The following is a 23808-nucleotide window of genomic DNA, read 5'->3' on the forward strand; positions in this document are numbered from 1 at the left end:
CCTACTCAGCACTTGAAATAAGGCTGTGCAGAGGTTCCTGGGTGGCTCAGTTTGTTAAATGTCTGCCTTTGGCTCAGGTCATGGTCTTTGGGTCCTGGGATCAGAGCCCATGTCAGGGTCGTGGCTCATAGGGAGTCAGCTTCTCCTTCTGCTCTTCCCCCAACTCGTGCTCCCTCTCTCTCAAATGAATAAATAAAATCTTAAAAAGGAAAAAAAAAAAGAAAAAGAAAAAAAAAAAGAAAGAAGGCTGCCTTGACTTAAAAATATATTTTTAATCTAACTGATCTAAATCTATAGGGTCAACTTCTGGCTACTGGCTACCATATTGGACAACATAGCTTTTCAATCTCAAGCTAGACTAAATGTGGAAAACATAAAGCCCACATAGGACGTAGTTCACTTGAAGCCTTATTTTCTTTGGCCTATATCATGATTAAAAAGAAAGGTGGAGTTAACACTTGAAGGAGAGTTTCCGAAGAAAAAAATACCTGAATTTTAAGATGTTATTTCTCTATTTGACAGAGAGAGAGAAATCACAAGTAGGCAGAGAGGCAGACAGAGAAAGAGGGGGAAGCAGACTCCCCGCCAAGCAGAGAGCCTGATGCAGGGCTGGATCCCACGACCTTGGGATCATGTTCCCACGACCTTGGGATCATGACCCCAGCCAAAGGCAGAGGCTTTAACCCACTGAGCCACCAAGGTGCCCCCAAAATACCTGAATTTTAAAAGATCTCTTGAAAAGCTTTTGTTACACTGGCCTGGGATTCCTGGATGGTAACTAGTGGCCAGTGCTGAGAAGCAGTCATGATGATTCAATAGGCTTCTAAGTGTTGGACAGTTTCCAGTTATTATTCAAAGTGTCTATACTTTCTTAAGGCACACCCACCTCTTTTAGCTCTGTTACTTGCCTGGTCCCCAGAGGCATTTGCATACGTGGTTCCTTTAAAGGCTGACTGACATCAGTACAAGCGATCATGGATGTTCCTATTTGGGGGTCTTTCATCTGAGCAAATGGTAAGCATTTATAACCCCATGAAAAGCCAGAGAAAGCCCCTCCCATTTAAAAATGTTATTAATACTCCCTCAGGGTAATCTCTTTCAGCGTCATCGGCAATTACAATGAGAATGAATACTAATTAACCTTTAAATATAGACTTTGGGGCTTAGGTGGGGAGATGCAAAGGAAAGAATAAAATTCTCAATTAAACCCTAACACAAGTAATTTCTCTGGAGAATTTCTGAACTTTCGGATTTCTAACATGGCCAATTAAGAGTTCTTTTTACCCAGTGGGATAACCAAGAAAAGATCTCTCATCAGACAAATCTGTCTCAGTCTACAAGACAGGCTGAGGGCTTACGAAGGATAGTCTTTTCTAAGACTATTAAACTTTTTTCTGAATCAAAGAAAACATGTTTGGATTGTCTTTAACTTATCATTTCACACGAACCACTGATTTTCTTCCACGGTATCTATTTATTTATCTAACTGCTTATATTTAAAAATACTTATAAAAAACATCACATTTCTCTGATTTTCTGTAAAAAAGAAAATCCCCATTTTTATGTCTTCAGTGTTATTCCACACTTAAACCATTTATCTGTAGTTTTTAAAGGATAGTAAAAAAATAAGAATAAGCAAGCATATTTTCTTCTGAAATACTTAAAGAATATTATAGAATGTAACAAGACTGACTGTGAACATCAAAAGCTAGGAGAAGAAAACAGGCTATAATGGAAGGTATTGTCCAAATAGATAAGGTCATAATTACAACCTCCATTGTTCTATACTCTCATTTGCTCTATTAGTATAACCTCTTATACAGATAACATGAATAATGGAGTTATTATAGGAAAGCCTAATATTTTCACAACGTAAAATCGCAATGTGGTTTTTCAAGGTCTTGACTTCTAGTGACTAAAAACCCTTAGTTGAAGTGGAATTTTATATTGGTTACAAGTCTTAACTTTAGAAAATCTTTAGAGCTATAATGAAAGTGTCTGCTCTATTTGGCTACAAACCAACGTACTTTAAAACAATACTTAGCATGTTAAATTTCTGCAATTATGAGGCATAAAAGGGATGATCAATTTAAGTCATATATCTCCTAGTCTCAGAATCAGATTTTGTTTAAACTGCAACATACAACATCTCAGGGCACATTATAAAGCATACGAAGCTCTATGTAAATGGCAGGACCTCTTCACCCACATTTTATACATGTTGTCAGTATGCTTAAAAACACACTCTCTGGCATTACAATAAATACGCAATATATAAAGGAGTGATTGCAACAAAAGACTATTTCTGGATTTCTGAGCTCGAGATTTCTCGCTATTTGGTAAAATTTTACAAACATAATTAAACTCTTCCTTTAGAAATACACTCCTGCCTGACAAAATCTTATATCTAATGATGACGTTTCAGCTGAACACATTTATCATCAAATTATTCATAAGATAAATGCTAGGAATACAACTTTACTGACAACAGAGAAACAGCCCACAGATGAGTCATTCATATGGACTCTATCATATTACAGTCATATCTAAAAGGAGAATCTTCTGTTTCAGGGAGAAACAAATGGATAAATTTGGAAAATGGTAGAATGTCCTATGAAAATGCTGGGGGGAAATGTTTCCAGGATAACATCTTATTAAAGTTGATCTGTTCATCTTTCCCCCAAAGAGGAAAGTATTTTCAGATGTTGCTTCTGCTTATATCGGATTAATTGAACTATCTCATTATTACAGATTCTTGATTTTTTTTAAATCCCCTGCTGTACTTTTCTTATTTCTATAGGGTGAGAAGGAGGCAGAGAGAAAACTTTTTATCACCTCTGCCATTTCTGACCAGTAACCTGGAATTGTTGTTTATTTTGGTGCAAGTATCCAGTAAGTGCTCAATAAGCACATCTTGAATATTGTTTAAAGAGACTGACCTTGGTTACTTCCAGATGCAAAAATACAAAGGTCTACCTTCTAACCCAAGGTTGACCCAATTTAACAAGGAATGTCGACTTCTATTACTTACATGGATTAAGAAAACAAAAGAAGTTCAATAAGATCTATATGACTACTCTAAACACTTAGAATTTTATTAATACAGGCTGAAGTGTGCTTGTTCTGCAGGTTATAGAAAAGGTTTTGCCAAGAAACTAATACTGTAAACAGAGTTTTCAAGACAAACGCTCACAGTATTCAAAAGAGCATTTTATTTTCAAGGTGCCTCAAGCACTTTTTCGTAGCCACTTATATGAAAGCAGCATATGCTCTTTATAAATAATTCATTTCTTCATTAAATTGGGTCACCTAAGCACACCTAACAGTAAAAATTGTTAATCTTGTGTTCTTTAAAAAAGTAAATACGATCCCATCCAAATAAGCTATCATTGTCCCCCAAACGTTAATACTTTTATCTTAAGGTGATGGGAATTCAGATTTTTTTTTCTTCTTTCTTCCTTACACCTTTCTGTGATGTTTGAAGGTTTTCAGTGAACAAATATTCACATAATCTGAAAAACACATACTTTTACATAAAAAAACCCTACTAAACAAATACAATTTCTCTCCAGGAATAATTAAAATTACTTTAGTAAGAAGTTATTTTATTCTTCTAGACTTAATGAATCTTCAAACACATAGTCAGTAAAATGGTAGAGGAAGAAGTCTAAACGCTAAAAAGTATTTTTTTTTTCAACTATGATTTCTAAATACCTTTGGAACATCTGGTTTTGTCCCCACAATGCATATATATGATTCCAATGACTACATATAAACACGTTTATACATTAAATTGCACTATAAATGAGTAAATAGGACATTGTTTATTTAAGAGATTCTACTGTGTCTCCTTTAAATCAAGAACTCTTGCAAAGTGAATAATCAATCAAATATAGACAGTAGGGATCCAAATGTTTATGTATGACATCTGCTGATCATGACATACAACTACAGTTTCATGTATTCTTTCTTAATGATGCTATGAATATACTGAAACCAGAAAAAAAAAAGTTACAATTGCCACATTGTTGTTTCATAATTTGGATTTGCAAACTTGTCACTGTACCTGTAATGAGGTGAGGGGTTGCCTCTTGCTTCACAATTTAAAGTTATTTTTTTATCCTCTGAACCCACAGGGAAAATGCTGTTGCTGGGCTCTCTGATAAACACTGGACCTTGCAAGAGCAGCTCACCTGTATGGGTGGGAGACATCCAAAATAAACAATCATAGTAAGTAAAAGGTACCGCAAAATCTGTATTCTAGAATCAAAGAAGAAAAACAAGTAAAAAGTATCTGCTCTTTCAAAAAAAAAAAAAGAAAAAGCAGATATTGCCTCCCTTGTCCACAGAACACACTCTGCAGGCAGTGGTTTGCTAATGAGCATCAGTGAAACAGCTGACAGCCTAGTAACATGTATGCAACAATGAAAACTAGTATTGAAAAACATTGCCACATTAATAAATTTCCTTTAAAGTATAAATAAGGCGATACTAATTACTTTTTATAATATAAACTCTACCTAAATTTTCACTGGTGAATATTCTTTTACAGAAGGTCTTTCTGTCCTAAGGGTCTTCACCAAGACTAGCTGAATACCTCAGCATGATCTTTTTCATAAAATCTGCCATGTATGCGAATCTGAAGGTTGACAATATTCTTTTTCTGTTTTGACCTCAAAACACTCAGCACTTGGTGGTATTTCCACTTTATTACTAACCAAGTGAAGAGAAGGAGATAACCCTAAGGAAGTATCTTTGAAAGTATCTTTTAAAGAAAAAACTCAAATATTTTCTGAGAATTTCCACATATACACAAAAATAAAAACCTGTCTTTGTGCTATGAATTTAAAAAGGAATGAGGTAATGCAATCAACAAATGCTTATGCCACTTTAGTTGTACAATCATTGCCAGAGCATTTCTGAAAACAAACAAACTCACAGGGGAAAAAAAAAAAAGAAAAAAGAAAATAAAATTCTTTACTCTCCTATCTTGGGAGCATTCAGTAAAATAGGAGGAACTCCTACTGAAGCAAAGAATGAATAAACAGACTAAGAAACAAAGAGAGCTCACAAGTAGTCAGACAAAGAAAAGAAGTTAGAAAAGCAACAAAAAAAGTCCAGAAACTATGAACTTATATTTTGGCAACTACAAGTAGTAATAACATTCCCAAGAAATGTTTACCATAATAACAAGAATAATAAAATAACATGATACTGAAACTAATCACTGACATGATGAAAACAGCAGTCGCTGGTGCCAGTGCATTAAACCTATGTGGCCATATCTGTTCTTTAATCTTCAGAGAGATCATTATTCCTAATGAATAGAAGAGAAGCATGGGGTCTAAAAGTAGCTAGGTGACGGGGCAAGTTCACACAGCATTGCAGAAGGTACACACCCTAGAACATCTGAGTCCAGAACCCAGGCAGTGAACCCTCCTGTTATGTTCCAAAAAGCCTTGCCCTTCATCTGGTCTTTGCCCTCACCTTCTGGCAGGTAACTTATGCCATTTGTGATGGGAATGCCTTTGTTTGGGGTGGGGTCTGGCCACCTTGGATCTGAGGGTGGGACCAGCCACACCTCACATTGTGGGATGGGGCCTGGCCATACCAGAAAGACCAATTTGTGACTGATGGTGGGAGATTTTTGTCATGAGGTGTGAGATGACTTGGGCAACTGAGCTCAACTACATGAGCCATCATGAGTCACTAATTATGTAATGAAGCCCCAGTAAAAACCCTGGACACTGAGGCTTGGTAAGTTTCCCTGGTTGGCCAGAGTCTTTCCTTACTAAGGCACATACATCAATGACAGGAGGTTTATTCATCCTGAGGACAACAAAAGCTTAGCTTTACTGTCCAGATGCTATCCTATGGGTTTCTTTCTTTGGCTGATTTTAGCATGTATCCTTTCCCTATAATAAGCCATAATCATAATTACATTAGCTTTCAGTGACTCCTGTCTGACTCTCTAGCAAATTATCAAAGCCAGAACTTGCAGTTGGTATTAGAAATACCTTAGGGTAACTTAGATGACCTAGGGTAGTCTAGAGACTGTGCACTCAAACCTTAAAGTCTAGCTGAATATGAATACCCTTTTCACTGCAACATCACCACAAAGTTAATCCTTACTAATACCAGCCATACCTTAAGAAATCAGGCTGCTATTCTCTCTAGCCCCCAGTTTTTATTTACCTCTGAGGGGGAAACACCACTAGGAAAAAGTTCTCACCTTTTTTCATAAAAAGGGAGAACTTTCAGAAGAAATAGATTTTGAAATAGCTATTAATACCCATAATCAAAAAAATCCAATGTTGTCATTTTTCTGATTCTCCCACCCCTAAGTAAGTTTAATGCATTAAAAATTAACAAATAAATACAAAAATGACAATTGACTTCATTAATTAAATTTACTGTCTTAGAAAGTTGAAAATAATTTTAATGCCTATTTGTAAATATTTACAAATATGGTGGATTTTCCATAGCATTTTTTTTTCTGGTTTAATAGCTCTTGATTTACTTAGAGTGGTTAATCTATTTTGTTCTATTTGTTTCTATTTTCCATAGCATTTTTTTTTCTGGTTTAATAGCTCTTGATTTACTTAGAGTGGTTAATCTATTTTGTTCTATTTTATTCTGTATTTATGTATTGAATGGTATAGCATCCTTGTTCCGACAAACTTATATATGGGGAGCTGAAAAACAATATTAGAGTAATATCATAGCATAGATTTGAAAATCCCAGGTAAGCTGGGGAGAGAAACTGACAGAAGGAAAATCAGGTCAAGATAAGAAGGGGGTGATTTCAATGAAAAAGAGAAAAAAAGGTGTATTTTTTAACAAATTTTCCTACAAATGACTACAATGAAAATTCAAATGTCCATTCCATCATCTTCTAACGCAAGTCATATCCCAAATGATACTCTAATTCTTCTCTAGAGACCATTATTAATTTTAAATGAAGGTGTTAGATAACCATAAACCTTTTTATTCTGACACCCTTTTGAGAGAATGACAATCACAGGTAATTTGCTAACATTTATGTGCCAGGCACTGAACTGAGGAAATTACAAACTTTGCTTTCCTTATTCCCAGGCTATGTTTGACCCTACCCTCTACCCTATGAGGTCTAGCGCCGTTCTTGTCTATGTCTCGCAGGCCATGCTGACTGTTGCCACACATGGGCTCAGCCTCCACCACCCTTGTTATTCTTGTGCTCAGATTTCCTTTTGTCATTCAGAAGTCAGCATAAATGTCATCCGCTCAGCTTACATGTCCCCCCACCCACCTCTCATTTCCACCTTGCACAGAGGTTCCAAAGCACATCTCGCTGTATCTCACTTTATGTAGACATTATACATGTTCGCATATGCTCTTGTTATTTGCATCTAATTCATTGTTGTATCCCCAACTCCTAGAACATGGCAGGTATTCTGTATTTATGTATTGAATGAATAAGATGAATGAAGGAATTCTCACAATAACTCTATATAAAGCTGATATGTTTTTACAGCTAGTGATTGATAAAACCAAGAGTTTAATTCAGAGCTTGTGTTTTCATCTTATAGTTATTTGGCCTCCCCAGCAGAAACTGAGGCACAGAGCAGTTAAATAACCCAACCTGGCAATACAGGTTTGGTTTTTTGTTTTTGTTTTTGGTGGGAGACCTGGTAGCAGACCCTAATAGCCCTATTCTTGGTGTGTTTCCCTTTCCAGTAAACCACACAGTTCTAAATATGGTCAAAGGCAAAATTAACCATCAGCTTGCTATTTCAACTTCAGTATTTCCGGATAACACTGGAGTTCCCAGCCTGTAAGGCACATACACACCATTTCTGAAATTTAAAGCTCCTAAAGGTTTTTTAAACCATCAGCAGCCATTCAAAAGCCTCCTAAAATGGAAGTACAAATTAATAATCATATCTGACAGGTCAGTCCATGCTTCATACTCTGAAAAGAAACAAAGACTACTCACTCTTGCTTCACCAGAGGGAAATAGAGATGCTGGGGTATAAGGCTGTCATCTCTTGCTAGCAACATAAACTTGAAAGGAAGAGATTCTGAAGTTTCATTTTCTTCAAAATGAATTTTGATCCTCAAAAGGACAGAACCTTAACGATTCACATGGATATTCATAACCAGCGAAAAGCTGCTTGGCTGAGAACAGAAGGGGGCCTCCTGGCTAACGAAATGGATTCAGTGTAACATTTAGATTGATGCTAAACTTTACTTTCTGTGACAGGGGCATTTTTTGATATGCTAGCCTGGCTCCAAAGCTCCATTTTACGTTTACAGCCTAAAATAAAGGGCATATAACATTTCCGAACAGGACTAATAAGTCCAAAAGTCCAATCCTGAGGTGTTATTTTTTCCCCCCCAAACACCCATGGGCTACTCAGAATAACTACCTTTGAATGTAAGTACAAGCTTTATGAGCTCCTAAGGTAATGTCACCTAAAAGATCAAACTGTGGCCAATCAATTCTAATAGTCATACTCCATACGATTTTTATGAAGGCTGACAAGGAGAAACAGACAAAGCATTCCAGGAAGTTGGATTACTTTTACTAAAAGAAATAAAATTCCTAAAAGACCATGATGGTATCTCTGACATTGCTATGGAAAAAGGAGAGCATATCCTATTTTCCTTCACTTATTTACATCACATCTACAGGATGCAAAACTGAAGGATATTTTGAAATGAAGAGGGTAAATCCAAAAAGGGAGCTAGGGTGGGCACTGCTACTTAAAGCAGAATTTAAGAAAAGGTAGAGCTAGAAAGGAATAGTCAATTTATTTATAAGGCATCCAAACCAAACAGAAGGGAGCACAAGACTGGGTCAGAGAAAATAAAAGTAGTATGTCACCAATGAGATGAGATCTGTATTCTAGGCCCTACAATTCTACAGATAAACAAACAAACAAATATGGAAACATTTTCTAGCAGTGGGGCATCTTTTTTTTTTTTCAACAGTAGCTTAAAGCTACAAAATCCCAAACAAATAGAAGTGACAAAAATAAAATTCCATTTATATTCTCCCAAAGTCAAGGGAGGATAAAGAATTCAATCTTAATTCATTTCTTTAACAAATATTTGAAGGCCAAACACAGTATATGAAAAACTAGTTGTAGCAGGCATTGGTGGTTCATAACTCAACCTCTCTTAACTACTCTTTTTCGTTGTCTTCAAAATTTCCCTCTCATTAAAGATACAGAAAGCAAAAGATAAACTACCTTCCTAGAACACTCTGTAGTTCTTGACTGTGAAGCAAGGTGCACAAGGAGGACTGGATTAGGAGACCAGTAGCAACAAAAGAGGGGTGGATTAGTTTGTGAGGTCCACCATGACACACCACCACAAACTGAGTTGTTTGTGGAATTTACTGTCTCACAGTTCTGCAGACTTGGAGTCTCAAATCAAGGTGTAAACAGGACTGGTTTTTTCAGGGGGTGATAAGGGAAGAATCTACTCCAAGCCTGTCAACTGGGCTTGTAGGTATATGACTTCTCCCTGTGTCTCATCAGGTCCTCTTCCCTCTATGCATGTCTCTGTGTCCAAATTTTCTTCTTACAAGGATACATAATAGATTAGGGCCCACGGTAATGACTTCATCTTAACTAATCCCATCTGCCATGACCCTATGTCCACAAAAAGTCATGTTCTGTGGACCTGGAGATTAAGACTTCAACACCCAAGTTTTGAGGGGGACTTAATTTCACCTATCCCAAGAGGTAAGAGAAAACCTGCTAAAAGATTTTAGGAAAGAGTCTCTATACTGATTTTGAAGAAAAAATCAAAACAAAACAAAAAAATATGAAGGAAATGCTGAATTTGCTTCATTTCCTTTCTGATATGGAAATTATCGTGTGAGGAAGGAGGTCATGCTGGGAACCCCTATGGCCATGAAGACACCATGAGGGAGAATAAATATATATATCACAGAAAAGCAAACCCAGAGCCCTCACATCTTTGAGTTCCTAAACCAACATGAACCAAATAAGCCCAAACATCACATTAGAAAAATAAACCTCTAATGGGTTTTTGTCATGTGCAGCTGAATGTACTATAACTAACATGCTAGAAAAAAAGGGAAAAGGCAATACAGTATACTTAAGATGAACAAGAAAAAGAAAATGCTTACCAGGAATAACTAATTTATCCATTTCCCACATCTGGAAATGTTATCAAGCAATTATGTTATAAGAAAAAGTGCTGGAGAATGGCAGACACCTGGAGTATGAGAGCATAATAGAGACCAATAGAAAGCAATAAAAATTATTTAATTTGCTAAATTAATGGTTTTACTACCTGATTTGCTCAATCTGTGTTTCACGTTTTGTCCATAAACAGAAATAAAGAAACTGCATGGGAAGCAATGTGCAATAATTAGACAATTAAAAACTGAAAAGGACTATTTAAGCTTTACAGGTGCTGGAAATGAATGTTCAATAAAAAAAAATCCTCCTGTGACTGGAAGAACCTTTCCAAGTCATGACAAATTTTTAGCAAAAAAATTGCATTTTTCTTTCATTGCAGCCTGTCTTTAAAACACACACACACACACAGATGACCACACCCATAAACATATACGCACATTATAGTTGTGTTCAAAGTTAAAATATCTGGATTTTAGCACTTCTGTTTAGTGAACTAATCATATATTTTGATGAAAGTTATCTATTTCACTGGATTAATATTCACTTTGTACAATACTTGAGTAAAAGAGAATGTGGGAGAATTTTGAGGGTGCCCAATATTTAATTTTGATACTTTTAGCCAATGGCTGCATTTCTGATTTGTAAACTGTCCTTTACAACTGAATGAAACAGTTAACCACTTCATTGTTATACTGCAGAAAATAATGTATGTGAGGATTAAAGGCTTAGCAGATGGGTTGAAGTCTTTGCAGATGAAAATGTTTTCATAATGCTTTCTGGCTTTCTTTATTCAAATTCATGTTTTGTCTCCATATGAATGTGAGTTCTAGTGCTTTTGAACTTCCTTGACATCCTTCCATAATCCCCAGCCCAGAGTTATACCTTCCTTGCTAGATAGTTTAATAGCAAGTCCACATGACCAAAAAAAAAAAAAAAGTTACAATGCTACTTTCAGATGCAGTGTGTCATGTGTGCACAATATAGCCAAGAGTGTACAATCTGTGGCTCATGTGCCTAAAAAATATCCACTTACATCCCCACTTTCTATTATACCACCTTTCACTGAACATCTCTGATATATGCAAATTCACAAGGTTCTCACCAATCATACTGAATTGAAGACTTCATTAATTAACTCTTTTAAAAACATTTCTTAGACATCCTCCCCTCAAAGGTTTTAATAGATTATTATGTATGTGGTTTCTATTGTTTGCCAAAGAGATTGGGTCAAAGCTCTTTGGGGCCCAGGCATGATTCCCTTCATGTATTTTAGAAAGGATGTTTCATAATGAACTCCACTTCAAGGCTATTGTTTCTATGAAAAAATAACTATACAATAGAGAATTTCTATTATAAATCAGTTGTAATGGAGAAGCTATTAAGAAGTAATACCAGCTGGTGATTGCATTCTGTAGTATTTTTGCAGTGTAATCTCATAAAGTAGAAAACAGCATAATTGTTTCTTGCCTACACCTCAGTAAGCAGAAGCCAGCACAGTGTTTGTAAATGTCTGTGTATATAAAATACTATCTAGCTCCCTCTTCCCAGCAAGGATCCTGCTTTCTTCTTTCTAAACAACTAAGGGTATGAAGCTGGGCTGTGCGGGAGGTACAGAGACCCACAGAAGCAGGACAGAGGACAGCCATTGCCAAAACCAGTGTCTGGAACTATGGGATGGGGGTTGGGGGGTCTCAGAACTGCCTGAACTTGAATTACTAAATAATTTCTCAAATTTGCTCTCATCATTTTTCATTTAACCACAACTAAAATTTATTTTTCATCATGATTTATTGTAGACACAGCAGGTGTGTGTAAACGCACATACAAGTGACAAAAAAGAGTCTCTTGAAATAATACTTACGTTTGTTGCATTCTGGGCCATAGCATTTTTTCTCTTCTATTCCACCCAATCTCCTTTAACCTATTCTTTTTTTTTTTAAATGCCAGACATAAGTACACATTAATATTATTACCCGTCAATGAGTTTCCATCCTCAATTTGATAAACCCTGGTCTAGAACCATGCCTGTCCTGCCCTCAGTGTCCTAGATTATTATTTTTTATTGTATTTGTGATGACTGTAAGGTATTTCTTTAACTTCCTTCATTTAGGAATTAAACCAACTTAGGCAGTGAAGGTAAAGAACTGTCTGCTTTGGAAATGGAAAGAGTATTTATGGTCCTAACATGTAGAAATGACAAGAGTGTCTTCCCAAACCTGCTAAATGGCTATGTTCTCTGTAGGCTTGGAGAGGGGAGCAAATGCTATGGTGCATTGCTGGTAACCTTGGCAAATAAAAACACAGATTTTATTCCCCCCCCCAAAAAAAAATTGTTTCTTAGTTCTATATATGGGGCAAAATCCCTCATAATACTTATTAAACAAATGCACAGTCCCAAACATCAACATATGAAGATAAAACAGACACTTATGCTTACCAGGCCCTGTACTAGACATTTTGCATCCACTAAGCCACCTAATTCTAAGTGAATATTAAACACTCTGAATAAAAGATGATACTCATGTTAATGTTATTGCTTTCCTCAATATTGACACAACAGAAGTAAAGACCCTCAGGGTTGCAGAGGATGAGTTAAACTGAATACTCTATACACATTTTTGGTGCCGCTACTCTTGAGAATCATTTAGTGATAAGTATGAGAAGGTCCCCACATGTAGGAAGTCTAAGGAAAATCTGCTCTCAATTCTTTCATTCATTTCTACTTAATATCACCACTTAGCAATCTTCCTCCATTCAGAATTCTTAGAACAATTCTTGTGTACTCTGCTCACATATCCCATTCATGCTATACATTGGCTTTACTTGTTTTTCACTTATATTTTTGTTATTCCTAGTCGTTAAACTTTGGAAAATAGTGAATATATTAAACACACACTTCTACCTCCTAATCAGGCCAATCATATTGTATATATTAGAAAACTTGGTGCATTAATGTTAGAATCAAAATATGTGTTTCTGCTTCTTTACAAATGGTTTTACTTTACAGAATGTTAATGCTGATAAAAAAAAAAAAAAAAAGAGGGGCACCTAGGTGGCTCAGTGGGTTAAAGCCTCTGCCTTCAGCTCTGGGACTGAGCCCCACATGGCTTTCTGCTCAGCAGGGAGCATGCCTTCCTCCCTGCATACCTGTGATCTCTCTCTGTCAAATAAATAAAATATTTTTTAAAAATATAAAGAAAAAAAAAAAGAATTTGGCCATTCTCAAGATAACCCTAGGCAAATACCCCATCTCCAACTGGAATATCCATGTCCAACTGCAAAATAATTCATCATAGAAAAATATGGACTTATAGAAGCTAAAATAAGTGACTGCATCAATAAATCTCAAAAAAAAAAATACGCCCACTGTGTTCTCACAGGTGTCTACCATCATTAGGTAGCTATTTTTGTTTAAGAAATTTACAGGATGTTGGTCACCTATAATTCTTCCACTCTCTCCTGAATACTGAAAATACAAGTACACAGGTGCAACTTCACTAAAGCTGTAGATAAACAGCACTTTTAAAAGCAACAGCACTCTACCAGTCATTTCTTGTGTAAGTTCTGAATGCTGAAACAAAGCCCCATTTCTGGACATAACAGTTGCTTTCGCCACTAAAATTAAAAAAAAAAAAAAAAAAGTTGAGCTATTGGTGGGCTGTTTTATTACTCAGATTTCTAAAGAAGTTGCTTCAAGTTACTTTTAAGAGGGGTCAGCATTTGCACAGATTTAACTGTTCCCTGAAATGGATCTTTTTGCAAAATATCCCCAAATCCATGATAAATTGTTAATGTGAACCATGAATTTAGTTAACACATAACCAACATGCAATTCTTATTTTAGTCTAAATCTTCTAAGGTCAGGATGTGATGCTAGCTGCCAGCACACTCTACATTTCTCTATCTTCATCTCAGAACTGGAGCTTTCCTTAGGGAAACATGCTTGCTTTTCAGAGAGGGTCTGAGTTAACTTGTCTCTCCAGGACTTTTTACATGCGAGATTCTTTAATTTTATGAAATGTATATGAGGCAACTCATTACATATACTTCAGAATTCTTGTTTGCAGAACTGTATGCCAGTGGCTACTGGGCCAAATCTATCCTGCAGAATGATTAAACTTGGGTCATAAAATGTTCGGGGGAGTGGGGGGACCTTCCTTTAAATTAAATGGTCCCATTTAAAAATCCCAAAGTATTAGGTATAAAGTCAAATTTAACCTTAAGGAAAAAAATCAATGATCTAATAATACCAGGCCTCCTTTCTCCCATGGCAATCCTAAACTCAGCACTTCCATACAGACTGAGCTACACACTCAGTCTTCCCAGAAGGCAGCCCCAGAGGGAGTGAGACTTCTTGGGTTTTTAGCAAGACATTCATCCACATTTACGTGAAAATAACTTTGTTTACCAACCGAATTATCTTGAATTGATTTACACCATCCTTCTTCCTGGAATGCTTTCCCTCCTATTATTCAAGGCACAAAATCTTTTGGTAGACCAGCCAAAAATTAATCCCACTTTATCAGAAATGCAATTTAGTGCAATGGATTATAACTCTCCCAATGCATCTGTATTTTAGTAATTTTGTGGAGGTTGTCTTTTTTTTTTTTTCCTGAAGCTATGTCCTTTTTATTCCCTAACACCACATTGCAAAATACCTTGCACATGATAAGCTAAGTGCTTGCCAAAAAATGATCTTAAGAAAACATATATTTATGCTTTAGGACAGAGGTCGATAAACTACACCCATAGGCCAAATTCGACTGCCATCTGTTTTTGTACGACCCATGAATCAAAAAAATAATGTTTCACGACACATGAAAATCATATGAAATTCAAGTTTCAGTGTCCATCTATAAAGTTTTATTGGAAGACAAGATATGTTCACTTGTTTATGTATTGTCCATGGCTGCTTTCACATTTTAACAGCACAGAAGTTACGACAGAGACCATATGGCACACAAAGCCCAAAATACTTAGTATCTAAATACTGCATGAAAAAGTTTGCCAACACCTGCTTTAGGAAGGAATATGTCTAAGGGAGGAATAATGACTTTCCATCAAGATAGACATGCTTTTTTCCCCCCTTAATACTACCATCTACCTTTTCAGGCAAGTCATTTAAGTTCTCTGAGCTACTGAGTTATGGAATGATATCAGCATTAAAGGGGTTTTGATTAAAAGATAAGTAATATTGGCCGCCTGGGTGGCTCAGTTGTTTAAGCCTTTGCCTTCGGCTCAGGTCATGATCTCAGGGTCCTGGGATTGAGCCCCATATCAGGCTCTCTGCTCAGTGGGGAGTCGGCTTCCTCCTCTCTGTCTCTGCCTGCCTCTCTGCATTCTTGTGATCTCTGTCTGTCAAATAAATAAATAAAATATTTAAAAAAAAAAAAGATAGGCTACTTGTGACCTCTGTCAAATAAATAAATAAAATCTTTTAAAAAAAAGATAGTCAATATTTTAATGCAGTGCAGTACAATAAATGAGACTTGATACTATTGCCTTTTTTTTATTTTTTATAAACATATATTTTTATCCCCAAGGGTACAGGTCTGTGAATCACCACTATTGCCTCTTTTTGCTCAGTGCCTGCATCAAACTTTTGATTACATCTAACTGAGGAATGGTAATTTATGAGAAGGTAGTCTAATAAATGGCTTCGCTCATTAGAGCGCCCTATCTACAAGGCATTGTCCTTATCTTCACACTAGCTGTGAACACTGCCACCTGTGTTCAGTTATCTCGTTTGAGCAAATAATTTTAAGTATTATGTCTAAGACAAAAGGTCCTTATTAATCTATGGAGGGTGATAACTTCAAAAAAACGGGAGGGGGGAGGAATCTTTATAATACCTACTGAATCAGTTCTCACTGGGAGACAATTCTGCAACAGGTATTACTCTCCTTTCTGTCTTCAAATAATTACTCACCAAAACAGTATCAATGGGAAACTCAACCAAAAAAGCAGGAAAGAGCTTTCAAAAACCCCATGAGGCAGGAAAAAAAAAAACATTAGATTCTTTTATATCAGTGTTAGTCTAATGTTTATTTTCTCTCTTCTCCCATAATAGGAATAATGGACACAGCACTGAGTATTCTAAATTTGCTTTGCTGCATAAGCAAGCAAAAAGGGAAAAAAAGGTATGTGTGGCACCGTATATGCTGCAGAATCATTTAAGTAAAGATAGATGGCTACTCAGAAACCCATGCAGTACATTGTTCAACAGCCTTTCTTCCTAATTATCCATATAAATAAGCTCTGTATATGCCCCCTTCATGTGTTTTTTATAGATATGTCTGAGCTTAAATATCATTCACATGTATCCACACACTCACAGGATGGGAATGAAAAGCTCTCATTTCCTATTCAAAAAAGTCAGGGAACGTATTTTAAAATCTGACAAAAGAACAACTTGGAAATGAAAAACTGATCTGGAGACTAAAAACCCAGGAGTTCTACTTCGAAAACTTAAGGCTGATAAAAACACACATACAGATTGCCATCTGCCTTTACAAATCTCCCAGAGGCACATCCAGACAGCACTTGATATTGCAGAGGTTCGAAGAACGAGAGGACCATGGGACACTGCGATGAAAAGTGAACAGGGAAATACCATCCCCAGTATGCATATGTTCTTTGAATAATACTTAGTAGTGCTTCATGTCAACAGGCAACACCAAGCAATGTCACAATGGCAGTAAGTGATCCCAGAGTGGCCTGGATTCCTTAAGTCCACCAAGAGAACATTCATCAGCCTTCCTCATTCATAGGATGGAAACAGCAAATAACGTTCACATGCTTGGAATAAACCATGACTAAGTCACCAGAGCAATGAAAAAAGGAGCCTACACATGTCCCTCTCACATATCAGCAAACCCTATAAAGTAATCCAGGTAAAAAACTGGAGTCACAGGTTCAGAGAATATGGATTCAGGAGTCACCACGCCATTGCGTGCCACCGTGCCCCATTGCACACTTCCGCGGTCCTTGAGTTTTCTTTCTTGACCACCTTCCACAGACAAATCATGGGCCTCTGACCACTACACATGAAGTCTAAGAAAAGAACAGATTTTTCTGTGTAAGAGTCTCCCAAGGTCACTCATCACAAGCAGGGGCTCGGATCTACCTGAACGAAGAGACAGTGCTCTCCTTTTTTTTTTTTTTTAACTGTCCTTTTAGTTAAAAGGAACAAATTGCTTCCTGTTTAAGTGACAGGTGGGAATATTACTTTTGTCTCCAGCGGTCCCATAAATAAGAAGAGTAAACCCAGATAATATAAAAAGAAAAGTAGTAAGTCAAATACCAAGATAAAAGCTTAATTCCTTAGCTGCCAGGCAGAAGCTGGAAGAGGAAGCATTTGGGAAATCTAATGGGCTGCTAGAGGAATAGGAGGTTTTCTGCCTTCCTTTCCCCTGCCCCTCCCCCCACCCTGCCAATAAGACGTTTATTGTTCTTCTCTTCTTTGTAAGCAGTAAATATCCACAATGCAGCATGACCAAGAAGCTCACTGTTTTACACTCAGTACATGCTCTTCAGATACAGACTGTTGTGCAAACATTTCATTATCACCAGTATTTTCATCTCAACCATGTATCATGAATTTTATGAATAGTAGAACTGGAATGACACGAAATTTCACAAACATGCAGTGCAATGGTAGAGTTATTTTAGTTTCATTTCTTGCATCAATGATTTGATTAATGAAAAAAGTTAATAAATAATAAGGTTACAGAATCATTTTCATGTATATGCTTATTTACTGATGAACAGATGAATTCTAACATTTCATCCATGTCTGTAAGTCATTTGCCTTCTTGTTTTCATTAATACTGTTCAGAGAAATTAATGCCGTATTCCTTGTGGACATTGGGAGCTGCCAGAATACTGGCAATCAGTGGGCAGCTAGCAAAACTGGCTCAGCCTCTCCTTGCCACAGTTGAAAAATAAAAACTCTAGAACCTATTTAGTAATGTGATATTGCTTGAAAATGATGAAAGTTTTATCACAAAACATAAAACAACTATCTCTTCCCATAGTTTCTTCAAATTACAGACATAGATATGTACATATGTTAAGATGTGTACATAATTTGATTGTTCCCTACCACTTACTGTCCTCATAAAGTAATTTGAAATTTAAAAATATCTCTATCAAAAATAGCATCCCATGATGCATATCTAATCACAGAATTATTTCACTTGACATTGTCTCAAACTTAAAGTGTCGGCTAATGTTCAAAGGAAACAACATGCAGAAGTAAACCTAAATTGTATCTGCATATCTCATTCATGAGAGGGAAAAGAAAAGGCACATGAGAAGTTAGGGCTCACTGACAACACAAGAACAAAGAGCCTGGCTAGTTTTCAAATTAAAATATTCTGCAGGTTTTGAGTTGGGGTTTGGATTTGAAAGTAATGCAGAGGCAGAACTGGTTCCTCTGAATGGGCAGTTTTTTATGTCTAAGATTTTAATTTACACATGTCAACGGCCAGGGTTGGGGGTGTGGGTGAGGCTCTCAACGGATGGGTGGTCAATGACAGGTCGCTTTAGGAAGTCAGGGAAAGGATCCCCAAGGAATACCCTTGCAGGCTTTTTCACTGCTAGAGTGCTTGAATGGTACATTAAGCAAAAAGAAAGGTTTTAAGACTTCAAGGAAACAGAAAATAGAAAATATGTGGAAAATGGATACTACAGAGTTGACGGGAAATTAGAGAAAAACACATAAACTCCTTGCATTGTACTTGCCAGTGAGGACAACTGAGGAGTGGTCATTACTTTTATGCAAGCTTAAAGACATGGACTGAAACTGGAACAGTGAAGAAATAAATGGTCTAGTTCCACACATGAGTATTTTATATAATCAAACTCATAGAATGATTAGCAAGATGGTACAAATAGGGAATGAAGGAAATGCACACTATATTTAAGAGCCCAATCTCCCAAACACTCAGCAATATGTAAGATAAATCACCAAGAGTTACTTGAAGCAATAACATTAGTACATGCTCACAATTCATTCCAGAAAAGCCATGTAGGATTTTCTAAAGGGAAAGACAAAATAGACACAGAAGCCAGGACTAGGACTTATCAATGATCAATCCCATTGAAAAACAAATGGGATTCTGATCTCCTAAGCCATTTGGCACACCAAGGCAAGTTCTGGTTACATATTACTAATGAAGTGTCAAGTATTTTGACTTAGAGTAGCTCAGTATTGAAAGAACCACTTTCAATAGCCCAACCACCCTGGGACGCTTCAGTTTCTATCCATTCTCTTAAGGCTCTTCACCTTAAGGGTAGCTGGAAGAAGTAGCAAATATACAGAAGTGTTTTTAATTGACATATCCTTCCAATGTACACCTAGGCTGTCATGCACATATACACCTATCTTCTGAACACTGGTCAAAAACAATACTCTCCAGAAGGAAACATTGGTTCTTTCTGTAAAAGGACCAATGTTCAACACACCGTACCCAAGAAAGGCTTAGTGCAGTTCAAAGCTTCATAGGGGGGAAATTTAGGCAATCTAGGTCAAGAAGCCACTGAGTCATGAATTGGTCATGTGACTGGAGGGAAAAGGGCCCCAATAAGCCACACTGTTCTCATTTACAAGATGGGCATGGCCTGGAATACACAAGTGTATATACAAAACTATACGCATGTGTATGGATGTAAATAGAACCCTGTTTTATCAAAGATTACTGTTATCAATGTATTTTCTTTCTTCCTTACCAAGTATTTCTTCCTTAAAAGATATGCACTCCGGTAACTCAGCCCCCCCCCCTTTTTTAAGGGTTTATTTATTTACATGAGAAAGAAAGAGAGGGAGAGCCTGAGTCGGGGGAGTGCATGGGGAGGATCAAGGGAGTCGGAGGGGCAGAGGCAGAGAGACTCTCAAGCAGAATTGGCACAAAGTGTAGAGCCCAATGGGGACTCGCTCTCACAACCCTGAGATTTTGACCAATGTTAAAACTAAGAACCACATGCTTAATCAACTGGGCCACGCAGATGCTCCAATGGCTTATTGTTCACAAGTCTCAGTAGCTTTTTCTAACTCTATCTTCTTCCAACTCTCTTTTTTCCTGAAATAATTCCTCAACTTCCACTTTATCTTGCTAACCTGGAGGAGTTCTTCCGTATCTTTGCTCTGTCTTTCCTTTCCTGTCATATCTGCCCCTGGGTTCTGTCTACCTCCTGTAACTTTCCATCCATTAGGCTTAAACAGGCTCCCCAGTTGCTATCACAATGAAAACCCCTCCCCGTCTCAATCTCCTGCTGGGATACCAAGTGCTCCCCCCACAACCCTCCCTCACAACACTGGAATCTACTCTTGATTTTTACAGACTTGCAACTCAAACCACCCACTCCTTGAGCATTTCAAAACTCAGTATGCTCAAAACACATCCAAATTCTTGCCTCCTGTGTTTATTATTTCCTTTAATTGCCTCATTACCGCCCTGCTCAATTTGGAAACCTCAAAGGTCTTCTTCGATAATCTCTTCTCCCTCATCAGGTACAACCATCCAGTTGTTTGTCATACCTTTTCAGTTTTAACTCTGTAATTTCTCCCATCTCCCACCTTACCTTATGATTCCAACTGCCCTACTTTGGGCATAAGTTTTCCCTCACTTCATATACCACAATAACCCCAAAGTGGGCATTTTCTTTAAGTTTTTCTTCCTTCCTTTCTATCCTACAAATATCCTTTGTGGACAATGATCTTACAGCAAATTCAAGACTCTTATCATTCCCTGCTTAACAATTTCTAGCCCTAGTTTCCAATGGAAATATGACTCTATTTGATACCATATCATATAATTGAAATTTGCTGAGTAGAACCTAAATGTTCTCATAAAAAAAAATACATGACATATATAAAATTTGCATTGTTTGGAAATAAAAAGGAAAATGAAACAGGTGAAATTAGCTTTAATTATGTATTATAAATAACCCAATATATTAATATTTTTCAATATTCAGTCAATATAAATATTGCTATTGGGATGTAATCCGTTCATTTTTCAAAATATGTCTGTGAAACTCTATTTTACACTTAAAACAAATCTCAGTTTGGATTAGCCATACTTCAAGTGCCCAATAGTCACATATGGCTACCATATTGGACAGTGTAGATCTACAGAAATAACAGCTTGGGTTTGAAATGTGGTTACACTTAATAATGGCATGTAACTTTAGGCAAGGTAGTAATCTCTCTGTACCTCAGTTTCCTTCTATCCTATAAAGTAATAATATTTATAATAATACCTATCTCAAAGGGTCTTTGCAATAATTAAATAGATTAACAGAAATAGATTGCTTAAGTTGGGGCTGACATGCAAGAAAGCCTAAGTTGGGGCTGACATGTAAGAAAGCCTCAATATACATTAGTTGTCATTATAATCAAAGCTATTCCATACTTGCCATGGATAACCAGCAACCAATTCTATGTCATACTTTTCTCCACACTTAAATAATCCTTCTTGCCTTTTATGGGCTGAATGTCTGTGTCCTCCCCCAAATCATATGTTGAAGCCCTATCCCCCAAATTAACAGTATTAGGAGGTGGGGACATTGGGAGGTAATGAGGTTTATATGAAGCCACGAGGATAGGGCCCTCATGAAAAGATTAGTGTCCCAACCAGAAGAGACCAAAGAGCTTAATCTCCCTGCCATGTAAGACCTAGAAAGAAGACAGGTGTCAACAAGCTAGAAATAGTGACCTCACCAGGAAATGAATCAACTGGCATCTTGACCTTAGATGTCTCAGCATCCAGAATTATGAGAAATAAATTTCTGTTTTTAAAGCCACCAAGCCTATGCAGCTTAAATAGACTAACACATTGTTCCATTCTCTTAGGTTATGTCCAATTTTAACATAACGGTTATATCCATGGGCTGTGGAGTGAAGCGGTCTTCTAGACTGGTTTGTAAATTCTGGCTGAAACTTTTGTTAGCTATTTGAATTTTAGAAAGTTCCTTAACTTGTCAGAGCTATCAGTCCCTCATTTATAAAACAGGGATAATAACAGTATAAAGCTCAGAAGGTTGCCAAAGGAATTAAATGATATAATCTACACAAGGCCCATAGCTCAATGCTTGGTACCAAGTAAAGCACTCAATACATGTTCACTCTATTTTTATTTTAAGAATCAGGTCAAATGCTGTCTTACCCATGAATATTTTTCCTTCTTCGTTTTTTAAAAGACTTTATTTATTTATTTGACAGAGAGAGATCACAAGTAAGCAGAAAGGCAGGCAGAGAGAAGTGGGGAAGGAGGCTCTCCACTGAGCAGAGAGTCCGATGCAGGGCTCGATCCTAGGATCCTGAGATCATGATCTGAGCTGAAGGCAGAGGCTTAACCTCCTGAGCCAACCAGACGCCCCATCCTTCTTCATTTTTTTTTTTTAAGATTTAACTATTTATTTGACAGACAGAGATCACAAATAGGCAGAGAGGCAGGCAGAGAGAGGAGGAAGCAGGCTCCCTGCTGAGCAGAGACCCCGATGTGGGGCTCGATCCCAGGACTCTGGGATCATGACCTGAGCTGAAGGCAGAAGCTTTAACCCACTGAGCCACCCAGATGCCTCCCTTCTTCATTTTTTTTAAAAGATTTTTTTTTATTTATTTGAGAGAGAGAGAAGCACAACAGGGAGGGATGGAGAGAAAGAGAGAGAGAGAGTCTTAAGCAGACTCCATGCAGACTGTGGAGCCCAATGTGGGACTCAGTCTCACAACCCTGAGACCATGATCAGAGCCAAAACCAAGAGTTGGATGTTTAACCTATTATACCATCTAGGTGTCCCAACTTTCATTTCTGTAACTTCTCCCTTCCAAGAACTTCCATTCCATTCTAGTCTCTTTTATCAGCATTTTTTTAAATAGGATTTTAAATCTTAGCATTTTTCTTCTCTCACTGTTTACATGTGTCTCCTTTCCTTCCTAGACAGACAGCAACCCAATCCATCTTAGCCTCCTCAATACCACTTATCACAATGCCTTACACTTGGGAAATGTCTGCTGAATGGCTGTTCCAAAAGAGAACCAGGGTTGCAGTGTGTGGGATAAACTGCAGAAGGGAAGAGAAAGAAGGCAAAGAGATGACTGGCAAGGTTAGGGCAATAGTTCAAGTGAAAGATGATAAAGACTGGAGCAGACTATGGAAAACTGAGCTGCAAGTGGTGAAAACCGAGAACGACAAGGAAGTGTCATTTAGGGACACCCTCCGTCACAGCATAAACACTGCCTTCTCCCTACTCATCAGTATGTTCAAAAGATGAATGCTACTGACCAAAATCAGGATTCCTTTTGTAGTGCCTTGTGTAAATGCATACACATGGGTTTGCTTATGCGTGTGTTCATGAATTTGCCATTATTCATGAGTTAATAAAAACTGCATCTGTACACAGCAGAAAGCCAATCCTTTTAGCTCTGCTAAAAGCTCACAGAAAGACAAAATATACCCAGAGATACTTAAAAACACTTTTATGTGATGAGTACTTTAAGACAGCTTATCACTTAGGCAATAGTCAATTAAGTTAGTTTGAACGAGCACTGCATTTCCAGGAGTCAGTTAATTAATCAACTGATACATTTGCGACAATAGCTACTTTAAGAGCTAAATAAAATTGTGGGTTTTATTTAATCTTATGC

The 23808-nt window shown here is 37.1% G+C and overlaps 1 protein-coding gene across 1 annotated transcript in view; it reads right to left on the bottom strand.

The window, feature by feature from the left end:
* The window catches only part of CNTN3 (contactin 3), a 331855-nt gene that overhangs the window by 217558 nt on the left and 90489 nt on the right, over positions 1-23808 (bottom strand). The window contains exon 3 of the mRNA XM_045063248.1: positions 4067-4193. Coding sequence (XP_044919183.1) covers positions 4067-4193 — 127 coding nt within the window. The remainder of the gene's footprint in view (positions 1-4066; positions 4194-23808) is intronic.

Source organism: Mustela putorius, unplaced genomic scaffold (genome assembly GCF_011764305.1).
Source record: "Mustela putorius furo isolate JIRA1106 unplaced genomic scaffold, ASM1176430v1.1 tig00003850_pilon_pilon_pilon, whole genome shotgun sequence".
In the NCBI taxonomy this organism is placed as follows: domain Eukaryota; kingdom Metazoa; phylum Chordata; class Mammalia; order Carnivora; family Mustelidae; genus Mustela; species Mustela putorius.